The 18,821-nt window shown below is 37.4% G+C and overlaps 1 protein-coding gene across 2 annotated transcripts; it reads right to left on the bottom strand.

Moving 5' to 3' along the window:
• Positions 1-409: 409 nt before the first annotated feature.
• LOC144969883 (high mobility group protein DSP1-like) lies at positions 410-16,267 on the bottom strand. 2 transcript variants are annotated; one of them, XM_078908920.1, is made up of 4 exons: positions 16,182-16,267; positions 7,166-7,334; positions 4,826-4,977; positions 410-2,641 (listed from the first exon to the last, which is right to left on the bottom strand). In XM_078908920.1, exons 2-4 carry the CDS (start codon positions 7,319-7,321, stop codon positions 2,305-2,307), a joined length of 645 nt encoding a protein of 214 aa, XP_078765046.1. In that variant the 5' UTR covers positions 7,322-7,334; positions 16,182-16,267; the 3' UTR covers positions 410-2,304. The 2 variants fall into 2 exon arrangements, with proteins under 2 accessions (XP_078765046.1, XP_078765047.1); XM_078908921.1 differs by lacking the exon at positions 16,182-16,267 and adding an exon at positions 15,609-15,700.
• Between the last annotated feature and the right edge of the window lie 2,554 nt (positions 16,268-18,821).

Raw genomic sequence — 18,821 nt, 5'->3', positions numbered from 1 at the left:
CACGATGGAAAACGGATTTAGGGGGATAGAAGACAGCCCACTATGGGAGGTCAGGAACCCCACCCAGCAAAACTAGCTATACATTTGACTGTTTCCCCTCTCAGCCAGGATATCCGGCCAGGGCCAGGACAAAGACAGAAAGCAAGTTTGAAAACAGATATAGGGGGGGACAGAAGACACAGTAAGTACCTCCCTGCCTACAATGAGAGGTAGGGGAACCCCACCCAGGCTCATTGTTGTAATGGAAATATTCTCAAACAAACGTAAAATATTGTCCATTATAACAATCAAGCCCCTAATTGTGTCCGGTTATCATTATCAGACCTCTGAATACATGCACGATGGCATGAGTAGCAGATAAGCTATAGTATAATTAATCACCCAAAGACAGGTAGAAATAACACACAAGTTCATTCAGCAATATTTATTCTTAAAAACATTTTGGTCATGTGTAGTATATGTATGAACAACAAGATGAATGAAACTGTAATGATGCTTTCAACAATGACAGGACAAGACCTAACCAAAGGATTTCATGATTTCTTCACGGTACAAAATGTATAAAAACAAAATATAATTTACACTGTTTCAAATTCGTACGTAGCAAAAATTACCGCAATATCAAGGGTACTAAGTATTACATATTCGCCAACTTTTCAAAGAGCTAAAATGGGAAACCTTAACGCTGACATCACTCAGGTCTGTGTTGTTTTTTTGCCATCCGCGTTTATGAGTAATTCTGATGAAACTGTATTAACCAGTTTATAAAAGTTCATGGTTACACTAGTTTTGTGTGTTGGTCCGTTTTATTTCCAGACGGCAAAGTTGTGAGTTTCTTAGCAAAGCACAAACTATCTAAAACGCCATGACCCAAAACAGTTGCATGTTTGGGCAATTAGATAATCTAATCTAGATTTAGAGCCTTTTCTGTTCCGTTTTAAATTGCTGGTCAAATGAAGCATGCATTTCCATACATAAAAACAAACAATCCCGTTTTTGTTTTGTTTTTTTCCTAGATTGCCAAATTGGGACAGTTCTGATTTTATGAAGACAGCTGGCAGCTCTGCTATTATTTCTATGTGCACCAATCAAAGTTTTTTCTTCTTCTTCTCTAAAGTTATTATTTCAATAATTGTGGATTGTAAAAAAAGGAGATTCATCGAGTCTGGTCCATTAATTCAACAAATGCTAATCAATACACCCTTACAAATAACAACAAAATAATAATAATTTAAAAAAAAAACAAAAACAAAAAACAAAAACAAAACAAAAGATTTGTTGAAATGAACAACCAATAATACACTGTTATATCCAAGCCTGAACAGAACATCTTACAAAACCTTGATTTTCAAGTTTCTTCAAGTACACGATTTATATCAACGTCCATCTTGTGCCAAAGACAGGGCAGCAAATTCTGCAGTACAAACTTGTGTTTCCCCCCCCCCCCCCCCCGAGAGGGAAACCCCCAATAAATGAATATCCCAAAGTACAAGATGTGGAGTATTTTTCATGTTTTCATTTGGTAAAAAGTGCAGTAGATACGATACATCCATCACGTTTCGTTTGAATGGCAGTATTGTTACCATTGAATGGATTATATCCACAGGTTTCATACCATTCCTATAACTTACAGATGTACTCGATGTTAAAGATCAATTGTTTCTTTGACCCAAACAAGATCAATTTGTTATTGAGAGAACAAAGAATGAGAGGAAGTTCTAGAAAGATAGATTATGTCAAAAGTTTGAATAGAATTTGCTTACCATGCATAGCTTGTAATATAAACAGTCTTGTGAATCAATTTAATTAAACAAATATAAATAATTATACAAGCACTCATTTATGCTTCTAAAAACAAATTTTAACATATTTTTTCCCCCTTTTTGTCAATCAAACATACCTTAAAAACAATATCTCATTGAATCTGAATGACAAGAACATATCTTTTTAAAACATGTTTACAAGAACAAAATATCAATCCATAAAATCTAGAATCCCAGGAACAGACAACCTTGACTCATTTAAGTTCCAAAACAAACAGCCCCTCACTTCCTGTATAGGAATAGAATCTACCACAAGATGTGTTTGTAACATCCGGCAATGACTTTCAAAATGATAAACTGAGGTATTTACAAATGGCTAAAGAATAAAAATGAGAATATTTACAGCAATTGTTCATAACAAAAACAAACAAAAAAGAGAAGAGAGAGAGAGAGAGAGAGAGAGAGAGAGAGAGAGAGAGAGAGAGAGAGAGAGAGAGAGAGAGAGAGAGAGAGAGAGAGAGAGAGAGAGAAAGTCATCAGACTAATCTTCTTCCTCCTCCTCCTCATCTTCATCATCCTCATGTTCGTGTTCCATCTTTGCTTTCTTGGGGGAATCGGACTCGCACACATTCGAAGCAGCAGCAACAGCAGCAGCAGCGACGACAGCCATACCAGGTACATACGTTCCATTTCTGTACGCTGTAATTTCTCTCTCGTATCTCAATTTATCTCCTTGAGCCTGGGCCTCAAACTTTTCCTTGTTGCAACATTTTTCCCATCGTTTGCCCAGTTCTTTGGCGACATCAGCAACGCCCATACTTGGGTTAATCTGTCGGACAGCAGGTCGCTCTTCACTACAGAAGAAGAAAAATGCTGACCTGAAAAAGAGATGAAAATGATAGGACATTTTATTAAAGAACTACAAATATAATAATATCAAGATTATCAAAACAGTATCAAATACAGCATGTGTTTTTTTTTGTTTTTAGGGGTTTTACAGCGCTTGCAACACATTAAGGTCATATCATCACCAGTAAAAGGGAAGAAAATGGGATATTAAAAAGTTCTCGAATTACAATTAAAGCATCCAAGAAAAGGTAAGACAAAGGGGATATTGGTTCAAATAGGAAACAGATGTAGATTCCAAGAGCACACTATCCAAGTACTTAGTTTGAGATCACTAAAAGTCTCATCCAGACACGAGCACAGCTCCCCACTAAGAAGAATACACTCAAATGTGTACAAATCATATATAATAAGTAAATTAAACATAATACAGTGCATAACAGAGAGATGATTTACAAGGAAAATAATATCATCTCCCAAAACTAACTATACATTTGACTGTTTCCCTCTCACTCTCAGTCAGGACCTGGACAAAAACCAAGAAACCTCATCCCAAGACAAAGACAGAAAGACGGAAAGCAAGTTGGAAAACATATACAGGGAGATTGAAGACACAGTAAGTGCCTCCCTGCCCACTATGGAAGGTCAGGAACCCCACCCAGAAATACAGTATGAAATGGTATCAACTATCTAACCAACAGAAGTAGTTGTACATGACATGAAGAGGAAGGAGGAATTCACAATTCAGTCAGCAACATCAAAGCAATAACTTGATTCACATGGATGCAAGTGGATTAGGCCCAAAAAAACAATGGAATTTATTTTGATATGCACCCTATTGTTTCCAAACAGTATTATTATTGGGTTGATCTAGATGCTGGAAATGGATTTATATCCATTTCACAAAGCTGGAAATCGTGCACCCACGTTATTCACCACTTCATAATCCAATGGTAGCAGGTTTCCACCCCATCCACAGTGTTGTGGCTTCCTGACAAAGTCACCCCCCACCATCCCTTAACTCAATGCATGGGTGCCAGCAGGAAGAAGTGCTGAGACCTGAAACTAAAATCTCAACACTTTGCCAAACCTGAAAATGTTCCACCTGAAAATGCGGCCTAAACTTTACTCTTATTTCATCACCGTTTTTATACCATTATTAAATGATTACACAGCAAACATATTGACACAATGAGGAAATTAATTTGATTTGAAAACCAACTTTCACGAATCTACCTCCATACACTGAAAAGTTGACTGAATCACGTTTTCGAATTTTTACCGATGCTATTAGGTTATTTTACTCAAAACACTGAAACCGGAGGTTTTTGACTTGAGACTTCGCGAAACCGGAATTCCGGTATGAACCGGAAAACTGGCACCCATGACTCAATGGGAGATGTTCACAGCAACTCAAGAGTGGTCCTAACAGGTGATGAAACAAACGTACCAAATAAATACAGAATAATTTTCAAAAGGAAATAATTTGGATCATTCTGTGAAAGTAGCTTTAACAGAAAACAAAGTGTCATTTATAACAACAGTGTGACATGTTTTAAAGACCCCTTTCCCTATTCTGATAACGCCTATGCCAAACAGAAGCAGAACCTTTTAAGCACGTCGTAATGTTGTCATAAAGAACTGCAATAGTTCTTTTTTTTTTTTTTTTCACTTTTCACACCCAATGAGTTTTTGACATCTGTTGAAGAAATATTAATAGTATTGATTTATTCTTATAGTGCTTAATTTCCATAATATACTTACACACTATTAGGTATTTAAGGTAACAGAAGTTAAACCCACTGACAAAAAAAAAGTGCGACTGTGTTGAAAGCACTGACAAGTATCCAAAAACATAGAAAAAAAGCCCAAAAATCTGTGTTTTTATTAATTTAAATGCCAAGTTTTAGACACTGATAGATTATGAAAGACCAGTTTCTATGGCTGAAGAAAGTAGATAATAGTGAGAGGTAGGTGCTAGAATGGCCAAGTAATGCCAAAAGCATTGCTGAACAATCTAAAAACCAACAAAATTATTTCATTTTTAACGGGACAAAGGGTTGCTATTTGATAATGTCCAGAGAACAGAAGGAGGAGGGGGGAAGGAGGCAAAGGCATAGAAGTAGAAATGGAAGAGGAAGAAGAATAATCATTCTTTATTTTTTTTTTTTTTTAAATAGGAAAGAAAAGATTAAGAGTTGCATAGAGGTACGAACAGTGCTCTTTTTGGTGCATTGGGGTCTTTGGTTCTCTTCCTCTTCTTGGTCTGGCCGCCAGCAGGTACGTACACAGCCATTTCCCTCTCGTAGCGAGACTTGTCTTTGTCTGCCATGTCTTCAAATCTTTTCTTTTCCTTTGGTGTCATCTCCTGCCATGACAATGAACAATCAAATCGATTTAAATATACATAATATTATTATAGAGAAATTATCAAAGTGACAAATTAGAGAGCAGAAACTGGCGTAAAATAAATATTTTTTTTTAATCTGAAAAGATGTGAATGATAAACTTCCACCTAATGCAGAAAAAAAATACGAAAGTCATCCAAAAAATCAGCCTTCCTCGACAGAGAACAGAACCTCAGACCTTTTCAGGGTGATATTTTCCCCTGCTTCAGCACTGTTTCAAACACACCTTTATAGATAATTCCAGTTAGTTGGTAACTCTCAACACATGGCAATTCTTGGGATTAAAACTCACAAGCAGACCTGCCAACCTTCCCAGAATGAGAAGCGTATTCTATGATCCTAAAAAAAGTGTATTTTTTTTTTTAACAAAAAGTGTATTTCGTCCGCGAAAAAAGTGCGCACTATACAAAAATTTATATAAAATCTAACAATCAAAATAAACTCTAATCTTCATAATTCGCAGCAATCTGTACTTATTACAAAATTATTTGTTTTATCGAGAAAGTAAATAAACTAAATGAGCATTTCAAATTAGTATAAGGCTCAGAAATTAAAATATCTAAGGTGGATATTGCTTTTATAAAACCCTAATAAATGATCAAAAAGGCCCCGGTCATGTCGGTAGTATTGATGCTAGTGTCAGGGGAAAAGGTGGTGGTTGTTGTAGCTATTGTGCTTCAGTGGTGGTGGTGATGATGATGAAGCTGCGGTGGTGGTTGTAGCAGTGGAGCGTTGATGCCATGGTGGTGGTGATATGATGATGATGTATCAAATGAAGTAGTGATGGTGATATACATCTGTTAACCCAGTAAATCAGTTGTAAGTTTTGAGATAAAAAATCTGGGAGAGCGATCTTCAATTCCATAGATGACATTTTTCACCTGTGACAAGCTATTTTTCATTATGTTATCTAATGATCCATGTCTCTCTCACAGTAATTTTAATTATTATGAAGGAAAATAACCAATTTATGTTTAAGCTTATTAGCAACACAGTTTTTAATTTTTCATTGTCAAAGAAGTTAATTCAATTTAATCTCCACTTAAAATTTCTATTTAACAAGAAGTAAATACTAGTGAAAACCAACATTATATAACCAACTGAAATTATAATTGTAGTACAAATTTATAAAACGGGATGCATCATACAACAGCTGATGTATGACAGGTATGTATGTATCATTGCATCAAATGGATAAAATATATACAATTTTTATTTTGGTTAATTACCTGTAATAGATCGGAACAATGATAACAATGTAATAATAATAATAATAATGTTACTTATAAAGCGCTCAATTTCTGAGCAACGCTTTACATTATTATTTGATTATTGACAGCCATATTGAAAGTTTTATATAATCTTGAAAGCTGAGATGGAATAAAATAACACTTTAACTATCTACTTTTACCATATGTGACTTGCCACATGAAACGTATTAGCAAAAGTTTAAATTTGTTCAGGATAGTTAGCCCCTATGTAAAGGGGTGATACTGATTAGGTCTATAATTCACTGTTGTACGTTACAATTTGAAGCAAATTCCTTTGAAAACATTTGTGCATTTTTGCTACGTTAACTACTTGATGTAATTGATATTTAAATGAGTCGGTGCCAGAAGGTCATTCTTTCATAAAACTTCCAACACTATAAGATATTTAAATTCCTATGTTGGAAATTTCGAACAAGTTCCAATTGCCGCTGTCTGACATTTGGTAGTCCGCATTGGATACAAGTTTGAAATTTTAAATGCAGTAATCCAATCATCTTATAACTTCACCCTTCCAATGGTCTCTTCTGTCTATATTATTTATCCAAATGATACGAGCCATTAATCATTGCTGTTTAATATTTCCATGTAATGTTATGGGGAAATCATAGGATTTGCAGACCTCTATAATCTAATTTTAATTAATGGGGCGACAACCTATGTAAAACGCTTGAGTGATGTGGAGAATTATTACATAAAATTTTCTCAAATAAAATATTTTACCTCCACCTTAAACTTTCCAAAATAAAACTATTTAACCTCCAGAATTATCATTATGGTCAGGATATCATTTTGCATCAAATCTATTTGTTCATTTTTTAAATAGTAAAACTGGAGTGTCACGAGAAAAAAAACATTATTGCGGATTGTTGAAATTTACCTTCCATTTTTCTGCACATTTTTTGGTAAACTCTGTGAAAACAACCGTATCATTTGGATGTTTCTTCTTGTGCTCCTCTCGACATGTCTGGACAAAGAAAGCATAAGACGACATACGTCCCCTGGGTTTTCCATCCTCTCCTGCCTTTTTACCCATGTTTGTTGATAATCTGAAGCAAAAAAAATTGATGTTAAATGTTTGTGTGGCTATGTGGTCTAGTGGTATGACACTCTCCTTCGGATTGGAAGGTCCTGGGTTCGAGCCTCGTGCTCGGCGCATAGTTGAGTCCTTGGAAACGACTCTTTACTCACATTCTCTCACCGTACTCAGGTGTAAAATGAGTACCTGGCCGTTAACAGCGTTGTCTTTGTCCCAAAAATTATAATATCGCCTAACAGGCGTCATGTCCTGTCCTACATGTTCAATGTTGCTGTTGACCAGGGACCCCTTGTAAAGCGCTTTGAGCACATTTAGTGGATATTGCGATATATAAAGCTCAATTTTAATTTTTTTAATGTTGGTATAGAAATTAAAACCATATATATAATAGAATCATGGTTTCTAATATGAAAAAGTGAGTGGAGCAGGCACTTATGTTGGTAACAACAAGATATGAAGTGAGTAGAAAAGTGCCAGAAGACAATAGAGAATAAATTTTTTTTCGCGGCGTTGGTGGGGTTTGAACCTGCGACCTTATTGGTACGACAACTCCGCCTGGCAGGTGAGAGCGTGGCTCTACCGTGTGAGCTATCCACGAACACAAAAATATTCGTTTCAAACCCAAGTCATTTCTAGATCCCTCTCTCACCCACTTCTGGGACCGCCGATTCGTTCGCCCACCACCATCGCGAAGTATTTTGACCAGCAGTTAAGCTTAATAGCCAATATTCTCAACACAAACATATAACATAGAAACGATTGAGACATTGAGTATGCTCCGGTGTATGGGGTGAATTTTTAATTCAGAAAAGTGAGTGGAGCAGGCACTTATGTTGGTAACAACAAGATATGAAGTGAGTAGAAAAGTGCCAGAAGACAATAGAGAATAAATTTTTTTCGCGGCGTTGGTGGGGTTTGAACCTGCGACCTTATTGGTACGACAACTCCGCCTGGCAGGTGAGAGCGTGGCTCTACCGTGTGAGCTATCCACGAACACAAAAATATTCGTTTCAAACCCAAGTCATTTCTAGATCCCTCTCTCACCCACTTCTGGGACCGCCGATTCGTTCGCCCACCACCATCGCGAAGTATTTTGACCAGCAGTTAAGCTTAATAGCCAATATTCTCAACACAAACATATAACATAGAAACGATTGAGACATTGAGTATGCTCCGGTGTATGGGGTGAATTTTTAATTCAGAAAAGTGAGTGGAGCAGGCACTTATGTTGGTAACAACAAGATATGAAGTGAGTAGAAAAGTGCCAGAAGACAATAGAGAATAAATTTTTTTCGCGGCGTTGGTGGGGTTTGAACCTGCGACCTTATTGGTACGACAACTCCGCCTGGCAGGTGAGAGCGTGGCTCTACCGTGTGAGCTATCCACGAACACAAAAATATTCGTTTCAAACCCAAGTCATTTCTAGATCCCTCTCTCACCCACTTCTGGGACCGCCGATTCGTTCGCCCACCTCCACTCACTTTTCTGAATTAAAAATTCACCCCATACACCGGAGCATACTCAATGTCTCAATCGTTTCTATGTTATATGTTTGTGTTGAGAATATTGGCTATTAAGCTTAACTGCTGGTCAAAATACTTCGCGATGGTGGTGGGCGAACGAATCGGCGGTCCCAGAAGTGGGTGAGAGAGGGATCTAGAAATGACTTGGGTTTGAAACGAATATTTTTGTGTTCGTGGATAGCTCACACGGTAGAGCCACGCTCTCACCTGCCAGGCGGAGTTGTCGTACCAATAAGGTCGCAGGTTCAAACCCCACCAACGCCGCGAAAAAAATTTATTCTCTATTGTCTTCTGGCACTTTTCTACTCACTTCATATCTTGTGGTTTCTAATATGAAGACAAGATTATACATTATATCTTAAACAAAGTTTCTCAAAATATCCACGAAAACAATATCAATATTGATATTTGAATGCTTCAGATAAAATTTTTTATTAAAGATAAAACAAATGGTCAAGTAAACAAAAGCTTAAATTTAGGGGGGAGGGGGGGGGGGAGAGGAAGGTGGAGGTTGCATGTGATAATCAATAATTTATCATGTACCTAGTGGCATTGTAATGTTTTTCAACAGTCCTGTCTGTTGACTTCTTGCATCTTTGCATGACAATACAAAATACTAATTTTGTTTGTGGTAAATCGTCACGAAAGGGATAGACTTTATAAGGGATGCTGATTCAGGGAGCAATATTTACTGCTCCTTTACTTTATGCAAACAAATTGACTGACCCCTGTCTGTGCTGGACTCTGGTAAAAAGGCACTTTTAAATAAATGTCATGAAGCTAAAGACTGCAATAGGTCGAAAGGGATTTTACTTTGAACACTTTTATCCTGGTTCTTACCGGATGAAGGTTCTTTTTCTAATTGGCTAACAATAACAATCAGTAAGGTTGAGCTTTTGGCTTTCATTCGCCCAGTGATTGGAAAATATATGGAGATTGTTTAACTTACTAAATTCCATAAATATATGGATAATCGGATAAACCTCCTGTATTAAAATTGTGGTATGCATGTAAGATATATACATTTAAAACAATCTCGTATTGATGAATGGTGATTTGTGTAAATAATCTCAAAAAGATTAACATCACACATTCCTCAAAAAGATTAACTATCGCATATTCATATATCAAGCTATTCCACTTTTAAAATTGTAGTTCAATAATACAAATATTGAAAACAGAGTGTATGTAATGTATGTGGTGAGGCAACTTCTGATCAAAGTTTTCTCAGGCAAACGATAAAAGTGCTAGTTTATGGTAAAACTGAGTCTTTAATCTTGATGTAACAACCATCTGCTGCCCTTGTTGGTCTACAACAAAAACTAAGCTCTTTAACGGTACCATAACACAATATCTATTTAGACAGTCCAGTCCACAGGGCTACACTGATATTGAAATAAAATAAGTAATGTTTTGTTGAAACAAATTTCCACGTGAAGAGGCAACGATGATAGCAAAACTTACACAAGAGATATCCAAAATAACAAATAATCATGTGATCAGTTCTTCAGAAATACCAAGAGATCAAATACTGAAACAGTAGGCTAACTACCCCCCCCCCCCCCAGCAAAAAACAAAACAAAAAAAACAAACAACAAACAAACAAACCAAACTTAACTTGGGATACCAAACATTAAAATTCTCTGTACTTCTTATGTTGATAGCCTTACTGCTGTTGACATGTTGTTGGGACAATGTTGAAGCCTTGAAAATACTTGAAAAGCCAAAACATTTTAAGTGGGCTGTACAGAAAGCTGAAGTTGACATGGATGGTTATTGTTCATTTTCTAATTGTTTTGACAACCAAATTAACGGCCACAGGGGTATCATCATTTATGTGAAAGAGGAGATAGGTGCACAAGAAATCACCCTGACACCTGACCAAAAGTTAGCTAATGAGAGTGTTTGGATCGAAGTGAAAGTGAGGGATGGTGAAAAATTACTAGCTGGATGTGCGTATAGGTCTCCAACTAGTTCCCCAGAGAACACCAATAAGTTGTATCAGACTATGCTGGACCTTACTAAGGATAGGGCATATGTATTAATCACTGGTGACTTCAATCAACCAGATGTTGATTGGGTAAATGAGACAGCCTCAGGCAACAAAGCATTAGAATTCTTAGAGTTCTATAGAGACTCTTTCCTCTATCAGCATGTTAAGTCGCCAACGCATTTTCGAGGGGATCAGAAACCAACACTCATAGACCGAGTTTTATCATCTGAAGAGAGCATGGTGAAAAATTTGACTCATAACGCTCCCCTTGGCAAAAGTCATCATCATGTTTTAGCTTTTAACTTTGTGTGTAGCACAAAAATTGAAGTAAAGAAAGAAAGACAGAAAGACGGTATAACTACAAAAAAGCTGACTTTGATAAACTGAGAAAGTGTGTGAATGACAGCAATTTACTTGCCAAAATTCAGGATAAGGATGCAAATGATACATGGAACTGCATCAAAAAGACTGTAGAAACTGCAACTGAGGAATGTATTCCTAAAAGTGGATCAGGCCTGCAGGCAAACGCAAGACACCTGTCTGGTGGAGTGAGATGGCTATGTCTAAGTTACGTAATAAGAAACAGACATACAAGAAATACTTGGGAACACTAGACCAGAGAGACTGGCTAGCCTACACAAGAGCCAGGAACCAAGCAAAAGCGGCGTGCCGGAAAGCAGTTCTAGACTATGAAAAGTCTATAGCGCAAGATGCGAAAAATAATCCAAAGGCATTCTTCTCCTATGCTAAGAGTAAGATGAAAGTGCAAGAAGGCCTAGCCGACCTCAAGGACAGTGACGGTAAACTTGTGTCAGCTGACAAAGATAAGGCAAACCTCCTCAATACATTTTTCTGTAGTGTATTCACAAACGAGAGAGTGGGGGATATTCCTGATTGTGAAAAATCTGAAGTTGACTCTTCTCTTAGTGACATTATATTCTGGTTCGGATAATAGTGACATTATATTCACTTGTAAAGATGTGTGGAATAAGCTTAAAAATTTAGGCTCCTCGAAATCCTCTGGCCCTGATGGGATACACCCATGTGTACTAAAAGAACTAGCAGAACAGCTAGCAGAACCCTTAGCAGAGTTGTTCAACAAGTCACTTAGGGAAGGGAAGCTGCCCAGCATCTGGAAAGATGCAAATGTAACTCCACTTTCTAAAAAGGGTGAGAAGAGCAAAGCAAGTAACTATCGTCCGGTATCATTAACGTGTGTGATTTGCAAAATAATGGAATCCGTGATGAGGGACAAAGTAGTCAAATACTTAATGGAACAAAAGTTGCTGTCTGAGTATCAACACGGTTTTATATCAAAACGCTCATGTACCACTAGTTTGTTAGCTGCTCTCGACTCTTGGACTAGGTATTTGGACAGTGGCATACCTGTTGATGCAGTGTACCTTGATTTCGCCAAAGCATTTGACAGTGTTCCACATCAACGCCTTATTAAGAAACTTGGATCATATGGAATCAGTTCATGTTTGCTAGCTTGAATCTCAAATTTCCTGATTGGGAGAAGACAGCTTGTTAGGGTGAATGGCAGTTTTTCGGACTGGGCACCAGTATCGAGTGGTGTTCCGCAGGGAAGCTGCCTTGGTCCAGTTTTGTTTGTAATATTTATTAACAATCTTCCAGGCGTTGTGGACTCTCTGTGCCAAATGTATGCAGATGACACTAAGGTGTTCTCTAGAGTAGACAAGGAAGAGTTCATAACTCAGCTCCAAAGTGATCTTGATAGCTTGGTACAGTGGGCTGATAAATGGCAGCTTAGGTTTAATGCAGACAAGTGCCATGTCTTGCACTTGGGATATAGAAACCCGCACCATCAGTACACAATGAGAAATCATGACTCTAGCAAGACAGTCATACTTCAGCCTACTGAAGAGGAAGTGTTAGTGGATCAGGAACTGAAGTTCTCTAAGCACATAGAAACCCAAGTAAATAAAGCAAACAGAATCGTTGGCCTCATTAGGAGGTCGTTCACTCATCTTGATAGAGATAACATGAGACAATTGTTCACTGCACTGGTACATCCCCACTTGGAATTTGGCAATGTAGCATGGGCACCATGACTACAGAAAAACATAGCACATAGAAAGTGTTCTAAGACGCGCAACTCGGGTCATTCCGGGATTCAAAGATCTAGAATACACAGAAAGACTGAAAAAGATAAGAATACCTAGCATGCAGTATAGGAGAGACAGAGGAGACCTAATTGAAGCGTACAAATACACACATAATTTATACTATGTTAGCACGAGCCCTCTAAATCTTGATTCCACCAGCACCACCAGAGGACACAGATTCAAACTCTCCAAAGAAAGGTGTTCTCTAAACCTTAGGCAGAACTTTTTCTCAGTTAGGGTAGTCGACAAATGGAACCGCCTGCCTGCAACAGTTGTCGACGCCCCTTCATTGCAGGCATTCAAGTGCCGTCTTGATGCTCATTGTGAAACAGAAAAATACTGTTTGTAAAGTTAAATTCAGACATCTTCCACTATGTGGCATGCCCAGTTTTGAGAGACTTGAATTATATACGTTCACAAATGCACAAGAGCAGATAAAAGGCTGTAAAAGCCTACATAAATCTGGACTTATATCATATCAAAATACACATCCAACATGCATTGTAATTGTATCATCAGGACACAAGACACAAATGCCCTGGGTGGGCATTTGCGACAATGCAGCACTGTAAAATTAGTAGAAGCTAGACAGCCCAGGTATTTTATAAAAGAAAAAATAAGAATGAAAAAGAACTAGATAAGATACAAAAAGCAAACATGGCGATGAAGCATCGAGACCAAGTTGAAGACAACTGGACAAACCTGGGTCCGGATAAAGAAGATCTCTAAAAAACCGAGTCAGATGGAAAAGCGCTGTTGTGGCCCCTATGTTCCACAAGGAATCAAGAAGCTTAAGTCAAGTAAGCCAAGATAAGATTCTGAGAGCAGAGCTTGCTTTAGTATATTTATGGGTTGTTTCCAGCACCAGTCTTGTAAATCCTCCTAATCATCTTTGTTTATTTAAGTTTCTTCCTGTTTTACAATCTATAGAGTACTTGTAGTACAAGACATTCTGGTCATGCCAAAAGTTGTCTTGAGTCGCGTCTTGAAGGTGTTTAGGGTTTTTGCGTTCACTATAGAATCTGGTAAACTTTTCCATATTTAAGTTGTTCTCACGGTGAAACTGTGTTTTCTCACATCGAGTCTTGTTCTTTTTGTGTGTGCAGTTTATTTTTGTTACCTGTTATGTCATGGCCATATTTACATCTTGTTATCGTAGTTTTCTATCATGCCACCCCCCCCCCCCCTTCCCCTCCCACTATCTTCTGGTTCATGGTTGGTAAATTCAGCTTGAAACCGAGTAACCTCCAGGGAGCAAAGGCCTATGCCTGGTCACCAATCGCAGTCCATAAGTATCATTAGTATTTTAGCAATGTATGCATTGACAGTAAACATCAATAAAACTAACAAGCTGACCTAGTCACTTTAAAGAAAAAGGAAAAAAAAAAAAAAAATAGAAGACAAGATGTACAGATTTGATTTTAACCTTTACATTTAACAATTGAAATTATAGTTACAGGGAGCACCAGGACCATATTCAATGAGAAGAAGGTGACAATAACAAATGCATGACAAGGCATTCTTTACCAATAAATTAGCTAACAAGTCTTAAGGAGCACCAGGACCATAGGAAATGTGAAGTAAAATTAGAATGGCAGCAATAACAAATGCATGACAAGGCATTCTTTACCAATAAATTAGCTAACAAATCTTAAGAAAATTTGTTAATTTGATATTCTGTAACTACCGCATTGTCTTTTGTACATCAACAAAAAAAGCGTATCGATTGAATGGTGAAATAGTAACCAAATCACAAATTAAATAGAGATTAATTAAACACCATGTGTTGCCTATTACTCTTATACTTATATCATCATATTGTATGTTTACTTACACATGACAAAAGTTCAAAAAACAAAATCAAAATCAAAAGCCCACACATCAACCCATTAAATCTTTATTTATTACAAATTACGTGTAACTTATTGGTTTGGTTCGCTGGTCCAGTCAATAATATCTACTATTCTAGATCAAAGTAAGGCCATTTCATATCTTATGAGATGAAAACTGAATCAGACTCAATCGCGTATACTATTCATTTGCAGGTTTGATTGATATACTGACTGATACTCATAGAGTTCAAATTGTCTATTATTATGACTCAACAATGTTAACTCTAAAACTCAAACCAACGCAAAATAATGTCCAATCACCATAATTTAAATTGACTTCAGCTATAGGCCTGTAAATGTGCTTACCTAGCACTCAATCTATTGGTTGTGTATGTAATAGAAACAAAATTCACAAAGGGTCGGGTCAGTTCAGTTATGCCGACCCAATTATTGAAGAATGACCAACAGTAACAGATAATCGTCTGCGTTGTTCAAGTTGGCTCATTTAAAAACATAAATTATAGACAAAAGGCTAAATAGATAACAGCACCAGTCAAAATCGCCATAAATTTCTCATTGCGTGTGGTAAAAATAGTACAGGTAAATACAAAACAAAACAAAAAATGAGTAAAATAACTGGGAGGATAACGTTCCCCCCTTTCTTCATCGACTGGTCATACGCCAGTGAAGAATGGCGGACTTCGCAATTCGTTGAATTACGACCTTAAAAAATAGAAATTTCCCAATGTCAAGCAGTGTCATACTAATTGAAAAGTAAAAATTTATTACATATTGAATCAACATTACCTAAAGCCATTGAAGACGTACACTTGCAAACTGATTTACAACTCAAATTTTCGACTCAAAGTCAATGCCGCTCACCGATAACATTGCCTCCTATGGCAAGTTTGCATTGAGCAAACGGCAGCTCTTCACTGCAGACGCAATGGAAGCCTAGCCTTGCCTATGGTAAAGAGAAGTCCAATGCTAAACGAATGGGGAAATATGCCCGGCTTATATCGAAGAAAAAAACAAAATTAAGAGAATACCAGACTAGCGTTATCAATAATTAGCAGCATTGTTGATTTGTAGACAGATGCAAATATGTCGAGTATTTATAAAATTTCAATAAAGAGCCGAAAAAGAATAATTAGCGGACGTCAACTCGGCGGATAAAGGCTCATAGGAATAACATGGCGCTGAATGCCAAGAAAATGAACAAGACGGTCGCACTTTATAATTTAAATTTCATGATAATCATGATATCAGCTACCAATTTGAATGTGCATTTTGATATATTAGAACTTCAACAATTTTTTCAACACATTTTACACATGGCAAACAATATATTTCCATTCACAATGAATAACATTTACTTACAAAGAATATCAGTAACTAATCCAACAGCCACACAGACGATTCAACCAGGAGGGTAGTGCAGGCAAACCAAACGACCCCACGCCAGGGTTGACAGATTATTTTTCAACAAAATGCCAGGGGAAGACTCAAAAAATGCCAAAACACTCAAAAAAAATGCCAAAGTCTGTTGACTCCCACCCCCACTAAGAAAACTACTCACTTTTGATAGACAATTTACTATCATATCCTGGTGGCTTGCGTGTTTTCTTGTCTTTTTTTTATTATTTTTTTTAAAATTATACTAAATTTCCTATTGGGGTAATTTTTTACCAACTGACTACTAAGTGGAGTGAAAGTTAACAGGCGACCATGACGCAAATATACATGAGTTTTGCAGGAGATATTCCCAGAAGACTTACGAGGATACTTGTCGAGGGCTGAATTTGAGTGAATATCTGAGGGAGGCAGGGCTAGTTCAGGGTGCGAGTTTTAAAAGCAAAGTTTTCTGATGTGAAGAGATTTGTGTTCACGCGTTTAGAAATAATTAAGAAAAGGTGTCATTTGAAGTATAATATACAAGAAAAGAAAATGCCAAATGAAAATGCCAAATGCCAAATGATTTTTCTAATGCCAAACGGTTTTCAAAAATGCCAGATTTTTGGAATCTGGCATTTAAAATGCCAAACTGGCAACCCTGCCCCACGCCTGGATGTTTGGGAGTTTGCGACTCGCTCAGCGGCCGCATATTTCCTGTCTGCTCATTGGATAATTTTGGGATCGCGGCAATACTCCCTCCAATGAAAATTGTTCTCAAAATGACGTAGGTTTTGATCTTTGTTTAGGTTCTCCCGGGGACAAATGAAATCGCACAGATTGATCACATAGAAAATAAGGGAGAGGGGAAGGGGAAACGGCTAGCCAGTCAAAGGGGTTTCCCAGTCTTCGATCTGTCGTCTTTCACCTGAAATGATCATTTGCCCTATTGTTTGTATTGTCAGTTACTGTCAGTTTCAGCATAGTGACCCGAAATGAGGTCAAGTAAGTCCACAAGGTTATAAAATAATACACTTAGTGAAACAAAAGACTCCTATTTATATCCGGAAAGTAGTATAATTTATTTTCTTTTACTCTTGGATTATGCACACCGACAGGACGAATAATAATAATAATAATAATAATAATAATAATAATAATAATAATAATAATAATAATAATAATAATAATAATAATAATAATAATAATAATAAGAAGAAGAAGAAGAAGAAGAAGAAGAAGAAGAAGAAGAAGAAGAAGAAGAAGAAGAGGAAGAAGAAGAAGAAGAAGAAGTCCATAACAAAAAAACAAAAACAAACAACAACACCACGATCCCTTCCTACTTTTATATTCGCTTGTTCGAGTGAGAAGACCATAAACTTAAACTTGACCTTTAATATAGCGCAATATCCACCAAACGTGCTCAAAGCGCTTTACAAAGGGTCCCTGACCAACAGAAACACGTGACATGTAGAACGAGACATGACGCCTGTTAGGAGATAATACAGTAGTTATTGTTTCCGACAGACAGCGCTGTTAAACGGCCTGGTGCTCATTTTACACCTGAGTACGGTGAGAGAATGTGGGTAAAGAGTCTTTTCCAAGGACTCAACTATGCACTGAGGGAGGCTCGAACCCAGGATCTTCCGATCCGAAAGCAAAGTCCCAGGTTTGAGAGCTTTTGTCAAGACGAGGTTCATTTAAATCGATCGGTATTTGAAGTTTTCTGGCCAAATGTTGAAAACAGTGTCTTTCCAGAGTACGGCAGTTGTTTTGTTTACAGAGATTGAGCTTTATATAGCGCAATATCCACTAGATGTGCTCAAAGAGCTTTACAAGGGGTCCCTGGTCAACAGCAACATTTAACATATCAGACGGGACATGACGCCTGTTAGGCGAGATTACAATTTTTCGGACAAAGACAACGCTGTTAACGGCCAGGTACTTATTTTACACCTGAGTACGGTGAGAAAATGTGAGTAAAGAGCCTTTTCCAAGGACTCAACTATGCGCCGAGCGAGGCAGGCTCGAACCCAGGACCTTCTGATCCGAAAGCGAGTGTCATACCGCTAGACCACATAGCTGCCGGTTAGAAGTAGATTCAAGAGCAAAATACTAAATACCTTAGCAGCTGGTCTAAAATCGTCTAAAGATTACACACTGGCTCTGCCACAGATTCTCCCATAGTGGGCAGGGAGGTACATACTGTGTCGTAAATCTCCTTATATCTGTTTTCCAACATGCTTTCTGTCTTTGTCTTGGAATGAGATTACTTGGTTTTGTCCCGGCCCTGGCCGGAGTCCTGCCTGGGAGGGAAACAGTCAAATGCATAGTTATTGTCTTGGGAGATGATATTTTTTCCCTTGTAAATCATCTCTCTGTTATGTATTATTATATTTGTTATTTTTAATATATAATGTAAGCATTTGAGTGTGTTCCTCTTTGTTGGATTTTGTGCTTGTCAGGATGAGACTTATAGGGGATCTCAAACTGAGTACTTTGGTAGTGTGCTCTTGGAATCTACATCCGATTCCTATTTGTTCCCAGTTCCCCTATGTCTTACTGTCTCTTGGGTGCTTTATTTGTAATTCTAGAACTTTTTACTATCCCATTTTCTTCCTTTTTACT

Source organism: Berghia stephanieae, chromosome 4 (assembly GCF_034508935.2).
Source record: "Berghia stephanieae isolate SIO BIC M18660-M18661 chromosome 4, UCSD_Bste_1.3, whole genome shotgun sequence".
Lineage (NCBI taxonomy): Eukaryota > Metazoa > Mollusca > Gastropoda > Nudibranchia > Aeolidiidae > Berghia > Berghia stephanieae.
The sequence above is the reverse complement of the archived record's forward strand: the minus strand, read 5'-3'. Positions and strand labels throughout refer to the sequence as shown.